Here is a 27,672-nt window from a genome sequence, read left to right as displayed (position 1 = left end):
CCAGCACAACTGACTAGCTGCATGGAGGCAGCATGCTGGCTTCTTTAAATAGGTGAAGTAAATTACTTACTTTCCCCCCCAAATGTACTTAAGGAGCCTCAGGAGGAATTGTGCTTCAGAGGCAGAACCTCCTGGTGCTTCTTTTGAGGTGGTGCACCTAGGCGCCGCTTCTCTTATTACGGCTTGCATGCTAAAAACACCATCTAGCCCTCAGTAATTTTGAGACGTCTGTGCATTCCCAAAGCTTCACTGGCCTAGTGGAACCTCTTCAACATGCTCCCCCAAAGAATACTCCTTCAAGGGACTAAATACTATGGAGTTCGCATATTCCCAGAAACGTGTATAGATTCCTACAATAAATCAGCCAACTTCTGAAGGCTAGGTTGAGAGGTGGTCAAGGACACCTGGCTTCAGCTTATTTATCTTTAAAAATACTTTCAAATGATTTGGGACCATCAAGCTGTGCATGCAGTCAGCCAATGTAGTTGCATGGTATTACTATTACCGTAATCCTCCCTCCCTCTCGCCTCCCAGTATTGTTTGTTATACTTGCTTGATGTGTCTTGTGTAAATTAGAGGGTAAACTCCTCAGGGTATGGATTGTGCTTTCCTATGCGTACCCCCTTACAATGGGGCTCTGATCATTTAGGGTTTCTGTCTGCTACAACAATACCAATAATATACATATAAGAATTGATGAGTCACAGTCTGTCTGTCTAGATAAAGCAGTAGAGAAAACAGCACTTGTCAGAGAACCCAACAGTGAGAGAATGTTATAGAGAAATTACTTTAATGCCTATGTTATAGGCATCTTTAAATGTAAGCATATGCATGGGTATTATTATAGCACTACTGATGGACTGAGAGCAAAATGGGATTTCAAGCTGGTTGACAAGCGATCTTACCTCACTTTCTTTAGACAGATGCAGGAAATTGTTATGCAGAGATGTGGCCAGTGTGTCAGATGATAAATTCTGGAGGTCAGCAAGTCTATAAGCTCCCACTAATACATGATACCTAAAAGGAAATTCAGCTGGATTCTAATGTTTGTATTTTCTTACAGCTTGCAGATAAATAAACATGGCGTTTCAGACCACGCTTTCTAGGTCAGATTCTGCTTTGAGCTACGCTGGGGTAAAGTTGGGGTTGTTTGTTCAGTGCATAGCACAGTTGGGCCCTGGTCTCAGCTGTGGATCTAAACACCACAGTAATGATACAAATAATAAATAATTGTCTTCAATGGGATTACCATTTCAGTGTAAAAAAGGAGAATCTGACTCACTGTCTTTAAGGATGTAAAAGCTGCCTCGCTGCAATGAGTTCAAATCAAAATGATATTTGCATTGAAAACCAATTCATTTAAAGAATCAGATGCATCAAATATTAAAGAAAACATCAACGTACTTTAGTAGGGTTGCAATGTTAGTCTTTGACATCCAAAAGGCTTTCTCATCTTGATCCATGTTTTCAATTGCTCGAAGGGAAGGCACAAGGATGGTTAAATTTGAAGTCACTGACAGCACTGTGTTTATTGAAGCCTCCTGAATCAGAGTAAAATGTGTTATATTGTATATCCTAAGCTTATGTGTCATCAGGTGACCCTTTTAATAGGGTTCCGGATATGAGTTGTCCTGTGATTGGTGTGGGGAGGAAGAACCATTAAGTAGCCTAATGATTTGAACCAATGGCTACAAAGAGAGCTACAAAAAATGTGTGGAAAGCCAAAACAGTGAATTTTTGGTCCGTGTATGAAGAATAGAAACAATCTTAATAAGGATAAGAACCAATTTTAATATAACCATAAAAAACAAGTCAATCTACACAACTATTGTACTATGTCATTTATTTTATGTATTTGAATTAAAAAATATTTTGGTTACTACTGCTGCTTGATAATAGTTGCAACTGAAGTACCCATGAAGGGTAGGCAGAAGTATTTAAGAAACAGGATGAATAGAGTTAATAGCCATGAAATAGGTAATCTGCCTAATACAAGATTCACATTTGAAAGACTGGTTTCAGAGTAACAGCCGTGTTAGTCTATATTCGCAAAAAGAAAAGGAGTACTTGTGGCACCTTAGAGACTAACCAATTTATTTGAGCATAAGCTTTCGTGAAGGGGCCACAAGTACTCCTTTTCTTTATTTGAAAGACTGTACATTTAAGCAGAGATTTTTCCAAGAACCATAAGGGAGTTATGCATCTAACTCCCAATGAATTTCAATAGGATTTGGGTGCCTAATTCCCTTCAGGTGCTGTTGACAATCCCAGTTTTAACATAGGGCTGTAGGCTGCTAATGTTTGAGTATGCTAACTCGTGTTTCATTTAGCAGTGTTGGATCTTAGGCTGTGGAAGAAACTGGGGAGGAGAGATTAAGAGGATTAACCTCAGTATAACCTCTTTCTCATAAAACAAAACAAAATACCATCAGCACCACCAAAATTTGCTAAGTTCACTCTTGTAAATTTCCATGGAGCAAGAGGTTCAGGTTTTGCCTTGCCCTAGCTTGTGTGCTGCCTGGAGACTGGCCATGGGCTCTTCCTGGTGCTCCTTCATCACTTTTGTCATTTCAGTGTCAAGAAAGGAGAATTGTGCAGAAACCAGCCCCTTGAAATAGCTGGGAATTGTATCTGCTAGTGTCATCTTTCAAGTCACCATTGCCACAAGCATCTGAGGGCCTCCCAAGTATTTAAAAATAGAACTAACAATAACAATCTCCCTCTTCTTTCCTAGTCTGTAGGAAAAAACAGCATGCAGGTATGAAAATGTATAAACATGAACATTCCTGCTAGAGTATGAAGTTAAAAATATGCCCAGAAAAAGATCTCCCTGTTTGCTTGTCTTATCAAATACCATTTGATCCAGAGAGAGGTTTTCCCCTTCCACCAAAACATCAGCATCGGAACATAGCTCAGGCAACCATAGGGCCTGATTCAAGGCCCACTGAAGTCAGTAGAAAGATTCCTACTGATTCTTATGGGCTTTGGATCAGGCCCACAGTCTCTTTCTGTGCAATATGCACAGCTAGCAATAAGTATCTAAGGGCCAAGATCTGATTTGTACAATCTCGGATAGTCACTGTGCTTTGATTTCCCAGTTCCTGCTTTTTATGAAACTATTTTGCAACTGAAAAGGATATGAGTAAAGGCCAATGACAACTGGTGTCTTGTTAACCACTTCTAGATGGCTAGGATTCTTACTGTGTTGGAGTAAAATCTGAGGACAAACCTACTTCAAGAACCCTGTACTTCTTATCCTTTAACAGAATACTTGGCTTGTGTTTCAAGACAATGGAACTGAAAAAAATAAATATTAGGTGGTATGTGACCATGGGTGTGGCGTGGAGGAAAGACTGAAGGGAATGGGGGAGGCTAGGGATTTTGATAGGAGATAATTAAGACAATACATATCATTGATTTAAAGTATTTTTGGTAGGTTATTTAGATAGCTGTGATTATAACTACAAGAGCACCATGAACAATATCTATGTAATGGGAGAAGGAGCATCACACAAATATAAAGAATAGAACTTGCTACTCACCTGAGATGTTAAAATCATGGAAGTTGCACTGTCTCTTCTAATAGACAAGTGGGGAATGCGACACTATAGAACACCAGTTCTCAAACTGTGGGTCGGGACCTCAAAGTGGGTTGCGACCCTGTTTTAATGGGGTCGCCAGGCCTCGTGTTAGACTTGCTGAGGCCGGGGGCTGAAGGCTGAGCCCCATCACCTGGGGACAAAGCCCAAGGACTTCCACCCTGAGTGGCGGGGCTTGGGCTTTGGCTTCTGCCCTGGGTGGCAGGGCTCGGGTTACAGGCCCCCCGCTTGAGGCTGAAGGTGAAGCGCTTGGGCTTCGGCTTTGGCCCCCCTGCATGGAGGCGGGTCTCGGGGGTCACAGTACAATGATGTTTGAGAACCTCCTGCTATAGAAGAATATATTTTTTAACACTACAGTTCTTTAATTTTAAGAGGTGGAGTTTCTCTGAAGTAGAGCAGGAATGTCCATATCCCTATTTCAATAGGCTTTGTGGTCTGCTCCCCGCATAGTGTGTTCACTCTTCTCTTTCTCCCCTCTACCACCTGACGAGTTTTGTGCAAACCTAGCAGCACTTTCGTAATACTTGACTCCTAATACATGACTACATGTACTTATTTCCGCTCTGGTTTTGTTGTTTTCTGTCTGTAAAATTGCCAATGGAATATGCTGCTGTTTGAGAACCTGAATCAAGCAGGCAGCCAGATAACTATTTTACAATTAGCCACATTATCCTCCAAGTCCTCTCTGCCATGATGGCTACACTAAATGTGATAATGGTTAGGCAGCTGGCATGTTATGACTGCTGCTTGTCATACTGTTCCTAAGGGTCTGTCTGTTACCCTGTGCTTGCTCCATCTATTTGTTGTATCGACCAATTGTCTCTTGTCTTATATTTAGACTGTAAGCTCTTTGGAGTTGGAAGTGTCACATTACAGGAGTGATCTGGCAAATATGAATCCGTTTGTTTGGAACACTTCTCATTTTGTTCAAACTGGTGTTTCTAACCCTACTATACAGTCAGACATTCTATTGTGATTTATCTGCTCATTCATTTTCTATGGTTCAATCAAGTCAGTGCAGATGGTGGGTTCCTCCTCACTTGCTCTGACAGTCAGAATGATGACCACACACAGTTTAGGATTTTCATGCCATCCAGCACTGTGCAAATATGCAGGAGAAAGAATTCTGCTCCCATCCCCTTTGCTGTGGAGGCTACAGCAGCCATGGGTGCCACAGACCTTATGCAGCCTTCTCACCAAGGGGCAGATAGGAGGACCTGCTCTGTGGTGAAATCTGATGTCATCTGCATGCCCACAGAGCTGAGCTCTGTATGCAGCCTCCCACCCCATATACTAGAACTGGCATGGGTTCCTCTGCCAGTGGAGCTTCTGCATCTATTGAGATTGGAGCTGGAATTTGGCCTCAATGCAGAAGAATTAGATGACCAGATTCTGCCCCGAAGTACACGTATTCACCTGTTCATGTCAGTACAGATCTTGGACTATATTATTTGATGGGAACATCACTAGAGATCCACGTTTCTATATATTAAAAGGATAGTATTTTCCTCAAACAAAAGTATACTCACATTAACCCATTGGTTAAATCCAGCTGCCTCTGACAGAGCAGACAACTCCTGATCCAATAAAGAGAAGAATGAATACAGTGGTTATTCATAAGACCTATATAAGTGGTCTGATTTTCAGAGGTAATGAGCACCTACAGCTGCTATTGCAATCTGTGGTGACACAGAATGTCTGTCCTGGGTGCTATTACATGGAGATGCAGGGGTTCACTAGGCATACGGAATGACGACAGTGGCAGTTGTATCATCAGCAATCAAACAGTAACATTTTCCTAGTACTATGGTACACTTTGGTTTCAGTGGGAGTTGTGAAAGCTCAACTCCTCTGAAAATCAGGCCACCTAATGCTTAAATATGCATGTGTCAATGACTTCATCATTTAATGTATAGGTGTCTAACTTTAGGCTAAACATTTTATCTCTAAATATTCAAGTACAAATCTTGTCTTAACTAAATCCCAAATAAATCAAAAGAGAATTCTTTGTTTTTGTGCTGTATGTACACCACCTAGCACAATGGGGTCACGGACCATGACTGGGACACCTAGGCACTATCGCAATATAAATTAAATGATAAAGTCATTAACACAGAGTTAATGTTGCCTGGTGATAGTCTGTGCCCTTCCAGAATGTTAAGTTCAGAAAAACTCAGACGTGTGGAAACAAAGAAATACTGAATTAAGGTTGTTTGCCCATTGTGACAAAGTTCCTGCTCTACCTTGGTGGGTCTTGCGCTTATTGACGGATTTGCTCGCCTTGGAGCTTCACGGCAGCCCTCAGCTTGGCCATTTTTCTGAATTCACAGTCCAGGTTGACTCCTCCTGTGTCTGACCAGGAGTTGGGAGGATTTGGGGGGAACCCGGGCCCGCCCTCTACTCTGGGTTCCAGCCCAGAGCCCTGTGGAATGCAGCTGTCTAGAGTGCCTCCTGGAACAGCTGTGTGACAGCTACAACTCCCTGGGCTACTTCCCCATGGCCTCCTCCCAACACCTTCTTTATCCTCACCATAGGACCTTCCTCCTAGTGTCTGATAATGCTTGTAAACCTCAGTCCTCCAACAGTCTGTGTTCTCACTCTCAGCTCCTAGTGCCTCTTGCTCCCAGCTCATCACACGCATACCACAAACTGAAGTGAGCTCCTTTTTAAAACCCAGGTGCCCTGATTAGCCTGCCTTAATTGTCTCCAGAAGGTTCCTGATTGTTCTGGAACCTTCCCTGTTACCTTACCCAGGGAAAAGGGACCTACTTAGCCTGGGGCTACTATATCTGCCTTCGATTACTCTCCTATAGCCATCTGGTTCGACCCTGTCACACCATGTAACCTTAACTCTGTCTTCTTTGAGTGTTGCCCCCATATCACCCATAATGTACTTTCTCATAATCTGCCTGTTCGCTGTAATGCACAGGCACTTCCTGCACTTGCTCTACACTCAGACATGGAGCCTACTCCAACAAAATACCACTGGCAAAATTTAACAGCCGCCTCAGACCCTTTTACAACCCCTTTACATGTGCACACAGGTTACTATCTAAATCTATACTTTCCCCCACTCATCATTAAATCCACGGACTGCTCTTCTATCCCACCTCACTATTGACAATACCCATGGCAAGAAGAGCCCAGTGCCCTTCTGTTTGACATAATCCACACAATTCTGTATTGAAACCCTGCATCTCCATGTACTGTCACCCAGGATTGACATTTTAGGTCATCTCAGATTGCAGTGGGAGCTGTGGTTGATCATTATAAAGAGACTGAGAGCAGGGCTCAGACACTCCCACAGAGGCAAGGCCCCCATATTCCAACTTACATGAGAGGGGCAGGAAGGGGGACTCAGACTTCTCTGACGGTGTAGGAGCCCCGAGATCTGGGCACACACTATCTGGAGCTCTCCCTATTCTCCTCCAGTCCACCTGCCACTCACCCCCATGTCCCTTTCCCAGTGTCCCTCCCCTATCCCCATTTATCCCTGTTCCCCTTGATGTAGCCCCAAACCCCTCACTCCTATACCCCCACTCCTCCACCTCCTAAAATGCCCCTCCTGACAGTAAGCATTCTTACATCTAACTTTTGTTTTGTTAAAAACATACTTTAAATGTATTCCTGCAAAATGCCTCCCTCCCAAAGAGGGGTAGATTTTTTTTATATGCCTTTTTGCCCTAGGCAGGGGCTGGAACTGTCATTAGCTGGGTGAGTTCAGGACAAAAGGCTTACTGCTTATCTCCTTGAACTATCCAGCTACAGAGAAAGCTTTCCACCTACAAAGCCTCTTAGCCTCCTTTTTTTGCACATGCTCAGTGTGATTTGTTTGGTGTTTGACCCTTACTCAAGAGCTTCACTGGAGAGCCAAACTCTTGCTAAGAGTGTTTTGAATTTTGCTCCCCGAAAGGACTTGTTGGTGCTACACACGCTTGGACGGTAACGCTTAAGTGAGCGAGACCCTTATGTTTGATCTCCAGGCCTGGGCAAAAAAAAAATTATATCTTTAGAAAAGCTATTTATTTCAGGGGGCTGTATCTCAGGAATCCCGTGGTCAAATGACCTCAAATTTGGATCACTACCCATACCCTGCACTCCCACAGGGCACACTAAATTTCAAGGCAATCTATGTAACTGTGCAGATTTTACAGCACTAAGAAGAGTCATTCTTTACACACAATGGTCTTCTCAACCTTAACTATAGTGAAGCTAGTGCTCCATTATAATAAACATAACAACAATTAAAGACAAGTCAATTTTTAAAACTTTCTTTTTTGTAGTACTGATAGTGAGTGGAAATCCTTTAGGGTCATTTTCAGAAATGGGACAGTTTTAGTAGCCAAAGTGTACTGTAGTCCTAGAAAAACTATACTGCTATTCAGTTATGATTCCCCATTCCCAGGCAGCATGTTTACTGCAGACCTTCATCTTGAGTGTAATATCTCCCTAGACAGACATTTTGTTTTCCACCAACTGGAGAGTGGAAGAGTTTTCAGGCTCTGTGTTGCCATTTCCAAGTAATGTGAAAGGCTGCAAAATTAACCGGATATTATAAATCCATTGGCAAACCTGCTGTAAATGTCTTTATGTTCTGTAATGGAGTCTTAGTCAGTAATTTATTTGGTTTCTGTTCATTTCAGTGCTGAGACTGGGAACAGATTGGGCTATAAATGGTAATGCCAATCCCAGCTTCTTACTGCTGCCAGTTTAAAAAGAAAAGATAAAATAGCTGAGAAGATTGACACATACCTTTCCTTTTCCTATCCAGTTAAATAGTTGAAAATTTACCTTCACTAAATGACCTGTTTTGTTCTCCTATTTTACATATGATAAGTCGAACTCTGATCAAAACTGACAGGTTCAGATGAGACTAATTTTCAAGGCCAGACTTTCATATAAATGGGGCATCCACAGCTCTCAATGACTTCAGTTGTATTTTGTGAAAATTAGGCTCTAATGCTGGCATTTTCAGAGGCTTAATGAAATTAGATGCCCAATTCCCTTAGGCCCTTTGAAAGTGCTAGCTTCTCTCTTTAAACACGGTATCTCATTTCTGGGATTTGCAAGGGTCTCAGCAGGAATGCTGTCTGCAGTCAGCACAGTTGTGCATTACATTGTTAGGGTTGTTCAGAAGTTACTTTACTGTCTCCCTGGCCAGCATTACAAAAAGAATCTGCAGTTGAACTTGCCCTTAGACAAAAGACCACTATCTTACTTACATCTGCTGCACTTCCATAGCATATGATGCCATCTCCTTCGTAGCCCTTTGGACACACACAGTCCCAGACACCAGATGACACAAACTGACAAGTTGCCTTTAAAAAATGAGGGAGAGAAGATTTAATCTGTCAAAGAGCTGGGGATTCAAGAGATGTTGTTGATATAATATGCTTGCACATAATACAAGGCAATGCTGAGATGTGGCAAAGTTAAAATAGCTGAAAATCCCTTCATTGAGGCCCTCATTCAGTAAAGTATCCCTCTTCTGGAAAGCACTTAAGCATGTTCTTAAGTCCCACTGAAATCAATAGGACTTAAATGCTTTCATGAATGGAAGAAACAAGGTGTGTGAGGTAATATCTTTTATTGGACCAACTTCTGTTGGTGAGAGAGACAAGCTCACCAATAGAAGTTGGTCCAATAAAAGATATTGGAAAGTTTTTCATCCAGCGTACAAGAAAAAATACTTTACAAATTTAGATAACCAGTCTCATGCCACAAATGATGAAAAGTTCAGAGAACGGTTAGTGAAAAACCCATAAACTGTCAAACAATTGTGAATTACAAAATCGTGCACACCAAAGCTGTTTGCAGATAATTTAAGAATGGAAATGAAAGGCTAAATTGATAAGATAATTTATTGGCAATAAATAATCCAAACAGTTCTAATTTAAAAAAAAATCTCTTTATGCAATATAGCCTATCACATCTTGAAGAATCCCATAATGCCTGACTGAGCAGATACTTCTGGTATGGAGAGAAGAAATTGTAGCGGCCATTAAGTATTTTAACTACTGTATCTGGGAAAAGCAAACTGGACCTTCATTTGAGACCCACAGAATAAATTGCATCATAGTAAACTTATGCACTGTGGATGGATGAGCAGACTCTCCTGAAATTTGAGCCTATGGCTCCTGAGAGTCTATGTATTGTTAGACCAGATGATGACACTACTAAGCCCCCTTTCTTTTGCCTTCTTTGAAAGGTGAATGGGATAACTGAACCCTGAACTAGCTATTGTAAGTAACCAAAAATAACTTATTCTATGGTGTAGGGATTCAATGGATCTGCACCAATTTACAGCAGCAGAGAATTTGTCTCTGTATCTTCATGCTGTGTTGCTGATATTCCAAAAAAACAAAACCAACCGTCTAGATATGTCAGAGAACATGGAGATCAACTTTCCAGTCTTCTTAACAGACCAAATTGTAGGGGCCTTACTCGATTATCACTCAGACTTCAGTTAGGGAAACTTTAATGGATCTCAGTGGAAAAACTGAGTAAGGATCTCAGGATCTATTTGGATATCAGCAATCCTTTCACCTGACACTGAAGGACATTTTTATGCACTCAACTGAGCTTTAAAGATCCTACAACATGAAGCTGCGACATGTTTGCTCTAGTGGAATGCCATTCATTCTCACATCCATGGAAGAAATATTATCCACTGATGCATACAGTAAAACAAATGTTATTTTAATATTTGTTCTGAGAATAATTAACTCACCAGATGATGGCACTTTCCATTTTGTTCCAAACAAGAGTTTATTGGTTCACATTCAATTCCATTCCCCCGAAATCCTTCCTTACATTCACAGTCATTCTACCATTCCAACAAAACAAGGCAATAAAGTAAAACGATTAAAACATTGTAGATCTTCTAAACACTATGGATCAGATTTCCAGATGGTGTTTATCCATATAGCTCCACTGAATTCAATGGTGTGACACCAATTTACACCATCTGAGAATCTGTCCCTTTGTACTTTAAACCCACAAAGGGTTTGTGCTGAAACTCTGAACATGCTGTTGCATTTCCAACATTAATACCAGTAAGTTGAGGCCCAGCACATGGTGGAGCCGAGGTGTTTGCTCTTTTGGCATCATTCATGGGGAGGGGGGTAGTCTCTCAGTGTGTCCTGCATGGATGTTTAAAAGAATTAGTGATTTAAAAACTATATACATGTGTGCTCTAGAAATATCCTAGAGAGATAATTGGCATTCATGGATTGTGGATGGATTTTTTTTTTAAATTTTTCCTGAATAGCTGTAAATAACTAAAGAATAAAGTACAGTCCCTTTCAATAGAGAATTAATGTTGATAGATTTTTTCAGAAGAAGTGAGTTTTAAGGCAAGATTTAAAATGGAGAGAAGGGTAGTCATTTGGGACGTAAGACCATCAGATTTGAAGGGGCCTCCTGTATCATTGATTCCAGTCCCCCGCTATTGCAGTCAACCCCATCATATAATCCCTTCATAAATTTATCAAGCTCCATTTGAAAACCACTTTGGTTTTTTGCCCCTACTCCTATGAAACGAGGGAACACAAGATGTGGGAGGCTGTTCCAGGTCGGGTTGCATGGAAGAGGGCACATAGAGGGAGTGGGAGAAGACGTAGAAGGTAGTAGTTCGGGAGCAAACTTGGGCAGAACAGAATGAGGTAGAGGTAGTGCAGGAAGATATGAGCGAAACTTACCTGACCCGGCCCTACGTATATGCAGGTAGCATTGTCATGGCACCCTCTGAAATTTGGTAGCAGACAATTGTTGATCTCTGAGCAATCTCTTCCATTCCCACTCCATCCTGGCTGGCACACACATGTGTGAGTTCCAAGGCCTGTTTTAATACATTCTGCCTGTAGGGACATGTCACAGTAAACAAATTTAATGGACACCAACCACCATTTTAAAATGGACAGCTCAGAAAAGGACATGCTGGAAAGGAGATGGAATCTTTGGCTATGACACTAGAGAACAAACTCTATTTTTTCCCCTTTAATATTTTCATGGAATTTTTTTTAGTGTTGGACTTACAGCCCTGGAGGTTGACAACCCCCTTTGTCCATAGGAGACTGTGGTGGGCAGAAAGGTTCCCCCGCAATGCCATGTCAGTGTGTCTCACCCTGACTTGGAGGGGAGGAGAGACCACCTTTGGGAGGTGTGAAGGTCTCTCTTGACTGAATCAAATCTTCGACCTCTGAACTGATGCAATCAGCAAAGACGCCAATTAATGCCAGCCACTGTGGGCGTTATTATGTGGCTACCTGTGCACTGCTAACTATAATGCAACTAGCAACTTGTTTCACATAAGCTTCCAAACAGTCATCAGATGATAAGAAATAACTTTAGGTCACTAATAACTTGATCTGAATTTGATCTGACAATTTAAACATTGAAAATAGTTTTAAAATCCATTACTTAATCCCTTGAACTAGTTACGGGCTTCCTTGTAGTAGATCCTGCTCTGCCAACTCTAAAGAGGAAAAAGATCCCTCATTGCCATAGCTTTAGCTTCATTATGGAATGGGAGGGCATAGAGGCGTAGAAAGATTTCAATCCATGGGTCTACTGCTTTGAAGGAAGATTTTACTTTGGGTTATATTAAGAATGTCATAGAAGTCGCTAAAAAAGTTGTGTGGCATCCATCTTTGGGCACCATGACTATATAAGTCATAGCAATTTTCATAGCAAAGCAACTGTAAGGGCAAGAATTTTAACTATGGGAAGGATTTGAATTTGGTTGGAAATTCCAAATTTATATATGCAAATGTTTCTTACTGGTATTCCTAGCCTTTCTTTAGATTTCCTCTAAACTAAGCATCTCCTTCTGTAAGAAATCATATACTTACATTGGTATCGCAACCACCTTGAACTAAACTAGCACAAGGATCTACTTCACTGCAGGTTGTTCCATCTCCCTCATATCCAGGTTTGCAGATGCAGCTATAAAAACAAGGTTTGATTAAATCATTTCGCATGATAGAACACTTGTAAAATTAAGCTGAATTGATTTTTGATAATTTTTTCCTTTAGCACATTGTCCAAATTACAGGCTGCTTAAAATGATTAGCTTTGGCTTTATTGAAGATACCACACCATTTCAAGTACATAGATGGTTAAGGGTGAACATCCGAAAAGCACACTGCCCAAAATTTTCAAAAGCACCGACGTCCCATTTTCAAAAGTGACAAGTATTTAGCCTTTCTCATTGCAAGTTAATGAATTTAGGCTCCTAAGACATTTAGGCACTTTTGAAAATGAAACTTAGGTTCCTAAATTACTTTGACACTTTTGACTGTAACCCTCTTACTTCTGCAATTTTACAAGCTCAAACATATTGATCTTAAGATCTGAAAAAGCTATGTATAATGTGTGGAAATGAGCACAGAACTGGGAATCAAACCACTGAGATCTAATCCCTGCTCTGCAATTGACTCACTGCATTGCTTTGGGTAGGTCCCTTCACTTTTCTGCCTCCTTTTCTCCCCCTATAAAATGAAAGGAACATGCACATACCACCTCATAGTATTATGATAAAGATTAATGTTTGTACAATAGTGTGAAGTGTTATCTTGAAACAGAAAATGCCAGTCCTGTAGTTTGATTCTGAAAGTGTTATAGCACACCTAATATTAGTTAGATATAACTACCTACCTCCTGGCACCATTACTAAGCTGACAATTTGCATGTGCATGACAGAATTGCACAAAAGGCCCACACGGAACTATCTGCTTATCACAGAGTTTCCCAGCATATCCACTTTTGCATGATCCAGCAAGGCAGATTCCATCACTACCTATCCTGTTATCACATTTCCCGTAAACACACAGGCATTCTGTAGGGGGAAAAATAAAACGTGAAATTAAACAATTGAAAAACAATTGTCCCTATATGGTATTTCTTAAATATTTCAGATTAGTTCTTTCTAAAATCTAAACACCTGTAATAATATTCTTCATATTTTTTTATAGCACACCTGTCTGCCATTGGAATTTAAAGTTATCTATAGAAGCTGGTGAAGCAGAAACACAACATCATATCTTGGCTTGAAAAAACTAAAATGATTACTTATAAACAGATCAAACAAAATCACTAAACTTTTACAAACTAAGGCCCTGATTCTGCAAAAATTTACCCACGTGCTTAACTTTATGCCCTGTGAGCAGTTCTGTTGAAGTCACAGAACTACTCACAGTGCAAAAAGATAAACAAATGTGGATGAATTTACAGGATCAAGGCTCAAAAAGATCTTAATATTCTATTTTTTTAAAGTAGCTATGCTTCAGCCTCTGACCTTACATCATCTTATGGAAGGCCTAGTGGCCTCTTAGGCTATGTCTACACAGGGATAAAAAACTCACTGCTGGCCCGGGTCAGCTGACTCAGGCTGCGGGGTCCATACTTGCTGTGTAGACGTTCCGGTTAGGGCTGGAGCCTGGGCTCTGGGATCCTGCATGAGTGGAGCATCCCAGAGCTTGAGCTCCAGCCCTAGCCTGAACATCTACACAACAAGTTTTAGCCCCATAGCCAGAGCCTGAGTCAGCTGACATGGAACAGCTGCGTGTTTTTTATCCCGGTGTAGACATAGCCTGAGCCTTAGGGGAAAGTTCTTTTTGTGTACGATAGACTGGTTCATAGTCAAAAAGCTATGGATAATTATGTAACATATAGACACAGGGTGAATATCTGTATCTTTCATTTTATTTAGTCTATTGTCTCTCACTTTACAGCACATATAACAATATTTGAATGCTACAGTGGAAAAAAATATTACCATATGACACTTTTCTTTTTACTCTGGGCCCTCCACTAATAGACACAGTAGTTATCTAGTAAGAATGATGTTTAAAGTGGATCTGAATCTGATTCCTACATAATCTTAAATATTTTCAGATTGTGGATTTTTTTTTCAAGACAGTGATTGTGTCTTCATATGTATGTAGATAGCTGCTATTACATTTGTGAACAATTCCAGAATAGAAATACATGTTGAGGAGGAGGATTTTGTCTGTTTAGATAATCATGCAAGGAAGGCAGACATGAAAAAGCAATTAACATAAGGCAATCTAAGTCTGATCCAAAGCCCAGTGAAGTCAATGGAAGCCTTTCCATTGACTTCAACGGGCTGTGGATTAGGCCTTGTTGGAAACCGTATGAAATTAACCTACCCCACAGGCCTTTTACAGAGAGTATACCACTATCAGTCAGCTCTGATTGTAATACAAATAACGTTTTAGAAGACAACAGGTTATACACAGGGGAGGAGGGTGCAGCTATGCTTACTTTTGTCACACTGAGGGCCATATTTATCAGGGTCTGAACAGAACTGACAGTGGGATCCTTGAAATCCATCAGTACAAATACAAGTTCCATTTCCTTTCATTCCCTCCACACACTGCAACATAGAAGATATAGGATTTATATAGGAATGTTAAAATAATCCTTTTTTGTTACTCCCTGCAGGAAAAGTTGTATAACTAACCTGGATCTGTCTATACCATGATTGTAGCAGCACTCTCTTTAGATGTAAGAAGAATCTCAACCTAATGATAAATATTTTTTCCAGTGGAAACTTTCCCCCAGCTTGTGTTTCTTCCCTGCTCCCATATGCCCATAATTCCATTCTCCTTCTCAATTGTAACTTTAAAATTATTATTTTGTTGTTGTTTTTTCCCCAGACAATCCTGGGCACCAGAGTGGGTCACTTAAAATCCCAACCATGCCCAATACAGTGTATCAAAACCACAGAACTGGATGTTTTAGACAACTGGAGGGTTCCACCATCTTTCCCCTCCTATATCAGTGCACGACTCCCATATTGCCAACATAGATTAGCGGAGTGTGAACCTCCTGCAATATTTTCCACATTTGTTGTGTGCTAAAGGATCAAGGGAGTCTGGATGCTACCCAGCCCAGCCTGTCTCTACCCCCACATAAAAGTGCAAGATGCTGCTGGTTGCTCCATTTACCTGTCCATTTCCTGAGCAGGGTTTGGCAAATCCGCCTGGACACTGATTGCAGTCTGGCCCATAGAAGCCTTTGCAACACTTAGGTTCCTGTGAAGTAAAGCACATACTGCTGCATGGCATGTAAAGTAACACTTTATTCCTCCATCTGAAGACTTGAGGGACAGACCAATCATACAGGGCTAGACGGTGCAGCTCTGCACTGCGGTTGACCTGGAGTGACACTGTCCCAGCGTCAGCTGCAACCTGTCTCCCAAAGCTTCTTGGTGTGTGATGGACTGCACAAACTGCTATACTCCTCTAAGCTTTATGGCCATGTGGAGAAGGAGCTCTGACACAGACAACTGTCTGAGGCTCTGGGGTGCTGTGCACTCAAAAGGGCAGTGCCTGCACTCCTGAGATCAGGGACTGCAATTCTGCTCAGCCTACAGGTGGGCCATACACAGGAGTAGTCGCCTTACTTCCTCTTCACCTGCTTCACCCACAGACCTGCACCCAGATTTGGTCTAGCTACAACCTAGCCCTAAATAATTATTTCCTGTATCAAAATTTTTATTCAGGAATTGGGCTGCTATGCAGATTCATGAATATAAAAGCATGGAAACTGGCTAATTCATAGGGAAGCATGGGTCCAGAGGCCTCTCTTGTCTTAGAGATTTGCAGACCTTTTGCACCTAATATGTGTTATGAAACCCAGAAACCTAATTAGAAGGACAGGAAAAAGGAATGTGGAAAATTAATGGTAATGAGTTGTGATTGACAATTTTTGTAAGGATTAGACATACCACAGGAGGCAAAATGTAGTAAAATCTTTGCAAGCATTTGGCTGTTCATTGCCACTGAGCAGCACATGAAGTCTTGGAAGAATAATGTATCCTACTAGTGTTGCTAATTGTCAAACTGTGCAGTCCTTCATAGAGGCAGCCATAAGAATCAGTGAAAAGTGTTTGGGAGGTGCTGAGATTAAAAAGAGAGAGAACCTGAGTTATATAATATAAGAAAGTTCTAAACAGAAGTGTGTGGCAGCTACAGAGCCTCACCAGGAGAGCTGAGGTAAACACGAAGAATGAAGAAGAGCTATTTCAGGTAGTACAAAGGGTAGTATAGCAGAGAAGCTAAGCGTCTCTGGTTGGTACTCTTGCTCAAAGAACTATGTTAAGAGGACCTTTAGATGCTGCACACATCCAAAAGTAAAATTAGCAAAACCAACAGCAATATTTGGGCTGATTTCTAGATAAGCCTTATACAGTCTCTTACCTTTATTGTTACATTGCAGTACCTAGCACAGCCGGTTGTTGGATAGGACAGGGCTTCATAAATACATCTACGTCTTGAAAAAGCCTAGAACATAAATAAAACATAAACATATTTCCAGGTAGACATTCAATACTGCACTACAATCAAAATGTTAGGGAACAATTTAATTGAAGAACAGGAAATATCATCACATTGTTTGTTTTATTTTTTTCTATTGATACTTAAAAGGATATTTTGAGTTTTACTATAATGTGTATCTTCCTGAGTTTTTAATCTGTGGTTGGATCTTTACTATATTGTACATGGGATAGAGTGTTAAATACAAGTGAATTCTGATCTACGGACAACAAAATCTCTTGACAGCAACATGTGAGTTTTGTATATGGAAAAATACACCACCAGAAATGAAGATTAGTGCTTTTAAAGACAAAACAGATGAAGGCTTTCTGCTGGTTCCAAAGCATGTGTACATGCATTATTATTATTATTATTTATTATTGATAATCGTAATAATCATGTTTATTATGGCAGTGTCTAAGGGCCAACCAAGAGAGGGATCTCGTGCTAGGCACCGTACAAACACACAATAATAGAAGATCCCTGCCCCAAAGAGTTTTCAGTTTAATTTGACAAGACAGACATAAAGTGGGGGAAGGGGTAGAGCACAGGGTGAACAATATGATGACAGAAAATGTCATGTTAGTTCCCTGATTTTTTTTTTTTTTTGGCGGGGGCGGGGATGGGTTTACTTTGGAGGGGATCAGCTAAATGGGAAGGGAAGAGGTGTGAGAGGGACAGGGCTGGGGAGAAGAGTCCAAGAGAGGCAGGTGTGGACTGAAGCTGAGGTGGAGAGACTGATGAAGGAAGAGGATTGGTGCCAACAGCCAGTCATCATGGGGCAGAGAACATCCAGTCAAAACTAGAAAGTTCTCTGAGTGTCCAGAGGTCCCTGCTTTGGTGCCTTCTGTCCCTACTAGCTGGAGTCTCTGATAAGAAGGGAGGTACCACATTGGTCCTAGTGCCCCCACAGTGTGTGTGTGGGTTTCCTCTGTACAGTTCTGGGTCCAGGAGATTGCTGGCCCTCATTTTACCCCCTTCCCCCTCCGGCTGTAGTTCCTGCTTTGGGTCCTTCTGCTCCTACTACTGGCTGGAGTCTCAGTTCCTTGGTACATCCTTCCCACCCAACCCCCAACCTCTCAGGTCACGTTGTGACATGAACAAGTGAAGGGTAGGAAACAGCACAGGCTAGGACAGTGTTTGACTGCATGTATTGCACATGGCATTCATTCTTTGGAGAGAAGCAAAGCATTATTTTTGTGACTGAGAAGAAAGTTTTAACAGGTCTGGATATAGTGTAGTCTTAACCCTCCTGTATTTTTCACATACAAATTCTCAAAGCAGAGTCTATAGCAACTGTCCTCCCTTACTCCTTCCCTCCTCTAAAAGACAAAATAAAAACACCCCCCTCCTACATGGAATGCTACCCCAAGCAGAGCTTCCGATACCCAGGATAGAAGAGTGGGAGACTCCATGAAATCTCCTAGGGCCTTTGCTATACCAATTTAATTAACCTGGGAGTTGCCCAAGTACTGCTGTGACAAGTACTAGTACGGAACTCTGAGACAGCTAACTCCCATAAAGCCCTAGTGAGCTCAATATTACTGATTTCCCAAAATGCTGAGCAGAAGAACTCAGTTATTGTTTGTACTGGGGAAAATCAATGCAGAACATTGAATTTAAGTTTAAACAATACTATAGCCTGTTTGGCAGTATCTGTATAGGAAGGTCACTTACTATGGGCTTCGAATCCCCTGGACAAGTGCTCCTGTAGAATACTGAACATTTTACACAGGTTCCCTGAATGGAGACAGGACAGTAGTCACATTTTAGGAAGGCTATAGCGAAGTCTGATAAACTTTATTCAATTATGTCATGATTTACAGAACACAGTAACAGCACCTGAACTGCGAATCCTCCCTCATCAAATCTCTAATGAACATTAATTTTTATCTTTTCAACCTTCCCCCTGCCTCCTTTCCCCGTCATCTTGCCCTTTCCCCATTCCTTTCTTTCCTGACCACTTTCTCTTGGAGAACTGGCACCTCCCTAAACTGTAGTGGTGAGTGACTGTTTCAGCAAATTCTCACACACACACACACACACACAAACACACACACAATGGGGCAGATTCTCAACCGGTGTTGATCTGCATAACTCATTGAAGCCAACGCCGACTTAATCCAACTGAAGATCTGGCCTAATTTGCATATTTCAATATTTATGAGTTGTTTTATGTAACTCATAGGAAGACAACCTTAGCAAACTAACTTGAGATCTATCTCATGCATATCCAGTGTGAAGAGAAAAAATATTTTCTCTGTATCCATATAATAAATCTTACATTGAGCCATAATCCAGCAATGATCATCACTCTTTTCTTATCCCTTTTAGCTCTTTGTCACAAATGGTTAGTTTAGCATTGCCTGGCAATGACAGAGACTAACAGCTACAGTAGTGAGACGATTTAGAATCAACTGGCAGGTTTCAAGATGAGGAGTCATAAAAACTCAGCATCTACTAATGACGGTAGCTGTGTGAATAACTGAGTTTTTGGTTTGCTGACTGAACCCAAAATAATAATTATAATTAATAATAAAAACATTTTGGGTTGATCTAAAAAATTGTTTGATTTTTTTTGTTGGACTAGAAAAGTCTAAAAAATTTTGTTTTGGGTTGAACAAAATATTTTGTTTTCGAGGGTTTCTTACCTTTTTAAAATTAAAATTAAGTAAAATTCAAAACAAAAGGTCATTTCAAATTGAAAAATGGAAACTTTTTTGGAAAATGTAGGAATGTTTCTATCTTTTCAGAATTATTATTTTTTAAACCAAAATAACTTGGATAACCAGATGTTTCAGTTGACACTAAGAAAAGGAGTACTTGTGGCACCTTAGAGACAAACCAATTTATTTGAGCATAAGCTTTCATGAGCTACAGCTCACTTCATCGGATGAAGTGAGCTGTAGCTCACGAAAGCTTATGCTCAGATAAATTGGTTAGTCTCTAAGGTGCCACAAGTACTCCTTTTCTTTTTGCGAATACAGACTAACACGGCTGTTACTCTGAAACCTGTCAGTTGACACTGAATCTGCATTTTTTGTTGAAAAAGTTTTGTCTGAAAATTTTCACCCAGCTTTAGTAAGTATTAGTAAGTACCGTCATCCTCACTATAGTGAGGATATAGAGTTTGTCAAGGCTTGAAAAGGGTTCCCTGGTTCCCACTTGAGTTAGACTATTCATGACTGATGATGTTACCCCTAGTCTCAGAAAGAAATTAGAATACTCTCTGAGTGATGGTCCAAGATGTTTCATGTTTTCCATAATGTTTAAGAGCTTGATCTAAAGTAATTATGTCCACAGACTTCCCATTGGAGACAGTGGGAATTTTATTTGTGAAAGAACTGAGAATCAAGCCTTAAAATGTTCCATGTTTTGGATTTCCACATCTCCAATGTTATACAATGCACATAGGAACATAGGACCAGATTTACAAAGATATTTAGGATGCAGATAAGTGTCTAGTGTAATCTTTTATTTTCTAAAAGCTCCTAAGTGATTTAGATACCCAATTCACATTGAAAATCAATGGGAGTTAGGCACCTTATCTGCTTAGGAACTTTTGTAAATCCCACTAACCCTTTGCCTTTGTAAATCTGGCCCATAGTGATTTAGAACACAATTCTTTCTAATGGTACCAATATTTCAACTATTCAATGTCATACAATTCACCTATTTGCTCATTTCCCGGATAGGGCTTTGTCTTTGTTACTAGTCCAGACTTGGCTAACATGGCCTCCCTTGATGCTGACAGTGCTGTTAATTTGCACAACCTACATGCTTCCTGAAATTCATGAAAGAACAGTTCCATGGTTAATTTTGGCTCTCATGATATTAAAGTATGCCAGTTAGTGACTGGAATAGCCCTGGAATGTCACCGTGGGTATGCATTCCAGGCTTTAAAATATTCAAATAACCAAGTGTGAATCCTGATGTGGTTCTAGAGCTGGACAAAAATTATTTTTTTGAAAATGCAGATTTGGGTTGACCCAAGCATTTCAGGAATTCACGTCAAATTTGGCAAATTGTTTCAGGCAGCGAAACAAACAAATTCTGAAAAGGTGTAAACATTTCATGTAGACATTTTTTAAATTAACCGTTTTGAAGTTAGAGAAGTCCATGGTAGACCCAAATACAGAAAACAGGTATTCTGATACCCAGTCCAGAACGCAAATATCAGATGTAACAAAAGGTCGGAAGCTTTATTTTTGGTTACTTTTGTTTTAAAGCCAGAAAACTTAGTCACATAGATCCCCACCTTTATATTACTTATCATTGTTGCAATGTGTGTTAATCAATGCGGGAAATGAATCCTACTCAGGTGAAAAGGTTTTGTTTAAGGAATTTGAAATACTAATGTATTTTAGGTGTTGCTCAATTTCCATGCCAGGAACTGTTGTGTGACATTGTGCCTGGTTTATGATTATACTGCACACATGGCACTTAGTTGTTATTACCATGGTTAATGGCTTTTTATCATCACCTCTTTCATTTCATTTCATTATAAATGGATGCTGTCCAGTTCAGCTGAGGTTTTGCTTCAGAGTTGTGTTTTTGGATTATTGTAAGTGAAGATTGTAATTGTTTTGCCATATTGTATCACTGTGTCAGAAATGTCTTTGGCCCAGATATGTACTTGAGTGTGATCCAAGAATAGATGATCAGAGCAACACCTATAGCATTGTCTGACAGTTATACTTCTCCTTACCAGATTATCACTGCTGCCAAGTGTACAAGCCCTATAATGTGCTACTCAAACGGAGTATGCTGTGGGGAACTCAATTATTTGAAATATGCAATAGTTTTTGTTTCCTAATCTGAAGAAATAAGGTGCAAAATGGAGCACAGACAAGTCCATATGTTGTATTTATTTAACTGTATTTTCTTCATGTGTCATAAAAAGAAAATGATTGATCTTAAATAGTTACCATGGGAACTAGAAGTGGCTACATACTGGTATAAGCACAAGTGGAACTCTGGGAGGCAGATTGTTTGACTGGGAAGATAACTAATTTTAAAGGGTTGCTATAGAAACTGGATGAGAACTTGAGATGGGACGGGATGTGCTCACCTGAGGTTCTAGCTGGCAACTGACCTGTTTACATACTGTACTGTCGTCAGGGTTGTGTATTGTATCCAAAATGTTACCATACTTTATTGCTCATTTCTCTGATGTTGCAATAAAGAGAAGATTAAAGTACCATGCATGGAGTACTTAGTGGCTACAGTCTTAAACCTTGTTGTACTGGCTTTCCTTACCATTTTAATTTCACTCCTTCCCCCATCACATCTGTGTGGTAGAACAGGAACAATTGAGGGAGGAATAAGAACACCTGCAAGAGTGTATATTCGACCATTTTTGGCAACAATATCTGTTTCTTCTGTTTCTTCACCATTCACCAAGATTTGTCCCTGCAAAATAAAAGAATCTGAAATCATCTTTGAAAACTACCACACCACTACCTCATAATGTTCTAATTTCATTATTTTTAGGCTATTGGCTGAGCAAGAAGTAGGACTGAGTGGACTTGTAGGCTCTAAAGTTTTACATTGCTTTATTTTTGAATGCAGTTGTTTTTTGTTCATAGTTCTACATCTGTAAGTTCAGCTTTCATGATAAAGAGATTGCACTACAGTACTTGTATTAAGTGAATTGAAAAATACTATTTTATTTTTACAGTGTAAATATTTATAATAAAAATAAATATAAAGTGAGCACTGAACACTTTGTATTCTGTGTTGTAATTGAAATCAACATATTTGAAAATGTGGAAAACATCCAAAAATATTTATATAAATAGCATTCTGTTGTTGTTTAATGGTGCGATTAATCACGATTAATGTTTTTAATCGCTTGACAGCCCTATTTGTGATCTGTCCGTGGTCATAGTGAAGCAGTGGAATAACCAGGATTAGAACTCAGGAATTCCATCCATGCTCCTTGACCTTTGAACAGCCCTCTTTGCTAGTCTGCTTTGGTAAATTATTTATACAGATCTAATTTTCATCCATAACACAATTTTGGTTAATGCATGTGAACAACGCAAGGAAGTTTCATATATCAATTAGCTTGACTTACTAAAAGTACCTACAGTATTTTTTCTTTTAAATGTACTGCACACCAAAAGCATTTTCAAGAGACTAATTTATGGCTCCCTGATTAAAAGGCTACATCTTGAACTAAGAGTATGAGCCGTCACTATTTTTTTTTTAAAGTAGGTTAGCGATTAGAAGTTTACATAAGCTGGACTTTTTAATTTTGTTTCCACTTATTTAATTAGCAAAGATCTCAGGATTTGGCCTAAGTTTTCACTCAGTCTTTACTCATGTAAACTCCAGTTGAAATTGATGGGAATCTGCCTGATGAAATATTGAGAGTGAAAACTAACGGTAGATCTAGGCTAGGGGAGAGGTATGTTTTTAAACATGTTAGCTAACATATTATTAAACAAAATGTGGCGCCTAGTGTAGCAAGGGTTTAATACCTTCAAAACCTTGTTGACTGGGTTCATCATGACCAGCTAAAACATTTTAAAAAGTGTTAAACCCAGTCTACACTTGGTACTGCGAGATATTTAAAAATGTTAAATTAAAATATGTTAGTGGACACATTTTAAAAACACCCTTACTTTCCTCGACTGGACAGGGCTGAAGGAGGAGCTCAGGATTTGGCCCAGTCTTAAAAAAAATACTAAAAAAATTTGTAGAGCTTCCTGACAAACCCATCTGAACAATAATTTGTATTTTTTAAGTGTCTTTCATAGTGCTGAGCCCTGAAAGGCTCTGGGAGTGGAATGCTGTGAATTTTCCACTCACTCAGATGGAAAATTCCTTTGATCCCTTCCCAGTTCAACACTACAGAGTTTTGTTGCCATATCTCGGTTGTGGAAAAAATCCACACTTCTGATTGACATAGCTATGGCAGCAAAATCCCCCACATAGACTCAGCTATAAAGGGAAAAGAGCCCATTTGCCAGTATAGTTTGTCCTTCTGGAAGGTGGTTTAACTATACCATGAAAAGAACTCCTTTTACTGGTGTAAGGTGTCTTCACTAGGAGGCTCTGCTGGTATAGCTATACCGGTATAGCTGCACTGGCAAAGCCTTTCTAGTGTAGACGAGCCTGAGGCTCAACAGGTTTTCACTTGCACCTAAAGTAACTGGATGAGTGGATCAGAGAGAAAAGTTCACCAGTAAAAAGTTGACTTCTCCTTGACTTACATTGCTGGTTGTGTTAAAATAGATGAACTGTCTAGCCATGGTCTTGACGTGATCTATGGAGATGAGACTGGCAACCTCCAACTGCAATGAGTAAAAGCGATTTAAAATAAACAAAGGAATGTGTGGTGGGGGTTTTAAGCTGACTGTCATCCGCTCTTCTCAGAAACAGATTGTTGAAAAAATGATGACAGTGTATCATGAAGAAAGGGGGGTGAAATCCAGCTGGGGGCTGCCCTGATGCAGACCAGTACAGGGGGACCCCCATCTGGGACACTGTATGCATGGCCTGTACCGAGCTTATTAAGACTCCTCTCCCCAGCCTGGTGCAGAGGAAGCAGGGGCACCAGCAAGACAGGGGATGAGGCACCCTCAAACATGTGTGATGTCATGGGACTCTATGGTCTTCTGTTTTGACTCTGGTGGAAAAAGGGAAGAACCGGGGAACTTGTTTAGATATTGACAAACCCACGCCCTCTCAGTTTAAACCAGGCAGGTGTCAATCTTAATAGCATCGGTTCAGAGTCATATGTGCTTATTTTAGTGAGAAAGATACGTTTGCCCTTCTTTTTATTCCTGTTAGCACTGCAGAGCCAACACAGCCAAATTATGTACCATCTCACATATCAGTAGTTTCGCAAGTTCCAGTTGCAAGATGTGATCCTGTCGTCCATTGGATTATATCTTAGTGGCAAAAAAGGTGTATTTACATCGAAATACCTATCTTGATTTAAAATCCTAGAGTAGACAAGGCACAAGTAGTTTTTACCTTGATGTAGCTAGTTGAGGTCAATGCTAAGCACCCTATCCTGGGTTGTTGCTGACTAGCTACATCAGATAAAAACTACAGTACTGTGTCTCCATTAGGAGTTTACATTAAGTGGGGTGTTTCTATGTAAAAAAACACGCCTGTTTTGCAGTGAAGACAGTCTTACCCCGTGTGCTACCCAGTTGAATAACACTGAATGGAAACTGTGTTCAGAGCAACCTTTTGCTTTCAGCAATGCAGAATGTTTGAAATCACACTGCATGGCCAGAATGCTGCTTTCCTGGAGATAGCCTGAACAGTGACAGGACAGGACAGGACAGGACAGCCAAGCAGTTACACTAACCTGAGCATAAGAAACGATGTGGTATCGAACAAGCTCCAGACGTTTCCATGCACCCTGCACAAATGACCAAAGGACATTTTTAACCCGGTGCAGCCAGCACAAATCTGATCTGCTTTAACACAGCACTGACAAAATAACGATATTTTTTATCATTTACCTGAGTCTTGAAAATGTCTGTATTATTAGTGATGCTCCCCTGAAATTGAAACAGTGCTCTCCTCACTGCATCTAGTCTGTTCTAGAGTCTGTCTCATCTGATCTGTGTCCCTGTGCATTCACCTGCATTTCCTTTTGGGAGCGACCTTTTTTTTGCTGTGCATTTCCTGCTAGATGTTCCCTAGGATCAGTGCGCAGAGGAAACCATCCTCCCCCTCCATCCCCGTGTTGATCTTCCCTTTCCACACAGATGAAGTTGGAAGGGTTGGGGAGGTGCTAGTGAGGGACATGTATCATCTCCCAGCTCCAGCAGCAGTAAATCTATCCAAAACGTAATGAAGCCTGAAGCTGCATTAACTCCTATTCAGTGTCACCTCTTTGCTGTGAAAATTCCCTTTAAAGAGTCTCTGGGGTCATCTCCCAGGGACAGCCTTGTCACTATGGTTTCAATGGAGCCATGCTTCCAGGAAATCAGAACGGGAGCAGGGGGCTGTAGCCAGTGTGTTTCTCTGTATGGGACACAAACTCTGCACCCCAACCCTTGGATGGAAGAATTCAGCAGATTGTACTTTATTTCCACATTTTCAAGGAGATGGGCTGATCTAGCCTTTTCTATCAGGAACTTGTAGGACAGTGAATTTTCCAGCCTTCACTTTGGGAGCAAGTAGAAGGGGAGAAGATGAATTAAGGGGGTGAGGACATTTTTGCCTAAACATGAAGATATTAGCAAAAACCACGAGGAGGATTAGATAAATCTAGTTTCTGAAAATGTTATGTTTTCTTGTTCCTTAGTGTGAAAGTTCCACTTTAAAGCTGCTTAGAAGCATGGAAATTACCATCTAGATCAGATCCAAGGCCCATCTAACCCAGTATCCTGTTTCTGATGCCTCAGAAAAAGGCACCAAAGCTGTAAAAGATACCTACGATATAAGAATCTGTATTGATCTGCATTAACTGAAGAGTTATACCTCTGTAGAAAGCAGGTAGTCCAGTGCTCCATCTTTCATGTTATCCAAAGCATTGTTGTTTGGAACAAAGATTGTGTAAGGTCCACCATCCTGCTCCAAGGCCAGTCCCAGGATAGTTTTCTGTTTTGTTTTATTTTTATTTAAAAAAAAAAAAAAAAAGGGAAATTACATACTAGCTTTGTTGTGCATTTAAAAATAACTTTATAGAATTCCACTTCTATATTCTTACCTCTAACATGGATCTAAATCGGCTGTATCTTCTATTGTCTTGCATCACTGTCATTATGGTCTCCTAAAAATGTATTTTTAATTTTTATGTTACATTATAGTTAAATTAGAAATGAAATAACTAATGCATTTAAAATGTATTCATTACATGATCTTAAGTGTATTATCAATCGTAAAATATACTTTCATGCTCATAAAATCCTTGTTTACAAATACTTGAATTCTTGAATGAGTCTCAGTCATTAAAGACCTGGCCGTATTTGTTGTTTTTATTTATTATTTGTATTGCTGTAGGACGCAGACACACCAGCTGAGATCAGAGCCCCATTGTACGAGTTACTGTACTTTCACATAGTAAGAGATGGCCCTACCCCGAAGAATTTACATTCCAAATCCACAAGACACACAAAGGATGGTAGTATTGAAGGATTATTATCTGTGTTTCCCAGAAAGGTAGTGAAGTACAGAGAAATTAAGTATCTTGCCCAAGATCACACAGGAACAGGTGTCTTGAGAAGGTATCTGATGTTAGGCACTGAAAAATGGAGACACCCAAAATTAGTGGTCATTTTTCAAAATCATGGCCTTCAGTATTTTGGTTGCTGGTTGAACTTAACTCAGGTCAGGAGTTACCCAAAAGTCACTACCATCTAATGGCTGTTCTGGGATATGTGTTGATGGTTTTAGTCCAGTTCCCAGTGGACAGGTGTCCATGTCAAAAACCATCATTACAACTCACCCTTTCATTGATCATCTCAGCAGAGAAGTAAATGTCTTAATTGCATGAAAACTACATTACCCCATGTTACTTTGGAGGCTGTCCCTGCAAGTAGGATTGCCAACTTTCTACTCACACAAAAGCGAACACCCTTGCTCTGCCACATCCCTCCTCGGAGGCCCTGCCCCTGCTCACTCCATCCCCCCTCCCTCTGTCGCTTGCTCTCCCCACCCTCACTCACTTGCTCATTTTCACTGGGTTGGCTCAGGGGACTGGGGTGCAGGAGGGGGTGTGAGGGCTCTGGCTGGGGTGAAGACTCTGGGGTGGGGCT

The 27,672-nt window shown here is 40.4% G+C and overlaps 2 protein-coding genes across 2 annotated transcripts in view; one reads left to right on the top strand and one right to left on the bottom strand.

Annotated features, from left to right (window-relative positions):
• Positions 1-26,483, top strand: part of NT5DC3 (5'-nucleotidase domain containing 3) — a 126,684-nt gene extending 100,201 nt beyond the window's left edge. Inside the window, exon 15 of the mRNA XM_074940642.1 lies at positions 26,220-26,483. The gene's annotated coding sequence lies outside the window, so the exon portion shown is untranslated. The remainder of the gene's footprint in view (positions 1-26,219) is intronic.
• Positions 1-27,672, bottom strand: part of STAB2 (stabilin 2) — a 136,054-nt gene that overhangs the window by 66,999 nt on the left and 41,383 nt on the right. The window contains exons 14-30 of the mRNA XM_074940654.1: positions 26,625-26,687; positions 26,396-26,515; positions 25,272-25,325; positions 24,163-24,243; positions 22,202-22,354; positions 18,620-18,682; positions 16,826-16,909; positions 15,572-15,658; positions 14,886-14,997; positions 13,257-13,437; positions 12,452-12,545; positions 11,300-11,458; positions 10,330-10,425; positions 8,822-8,917; positions 5,129-5,176; positions 1,405-1,541; positions 906-1,017 (exon numbers count right to left, since the gene is read on the bottom strand). Of these exons, the coding sequence (XP_074796755.1) occupies positions 906-1,017; positions 1,405-1,541; positions 5,129-5,176; positions 8,822-8,917; positions 10,330-10,425; positions 11,300-11,458; positions 12,452-12,545; positions 13,257-13,437; positions 14,886-14,997; positions 15,572-15,658; positions 16,826-16,909; positions 18,620-18,682; positions 22,202-22,354; positions 24,163-24,243; positions 25,272-25,325; positions 26,396-26,515; positions 26,625-26,687 (1,740 nt within the window). The remainder of the gene's footprint in view (positions 1-905; positions 1,018-1,404; positions 1,542-5,128; positions 5,177-8,821; positions 8,918-10,329; positions 10,426-11,299; positions 11,459-12,451; positions 12,546-13,256; positions 13,438-14,885; positions 14,998-15,571; positions 15,659-16,825; positions 16,910-18,619; positions 18,683-22,201; positions 22,355-24,162; positions 24,244-25,271; positions 25,326-26,395; positions 26,516-26,624; positions 26,688-27,672) is intronic.

The sequence above is a fragment of the Natator depressus genome, chromosome 1 (genome assembly GCF_965152275.1).
Source record: "Natator depressus isolate rNatDep1 chromosome 1, rNatDep2.hap1, whole genome shotgun sequence".
NCBI classification, from domain to species: domain Eukaryota; kingdom Metazoa; phylum Chordata; order Testudines; family Cheloniidae; genus Natator; species Natator depressus.
The sequence above is the reverse complement of the archived record's forward strand: the minus strand, read 5'-3'. Positions and strand labels throughout refer to the sequence as shown.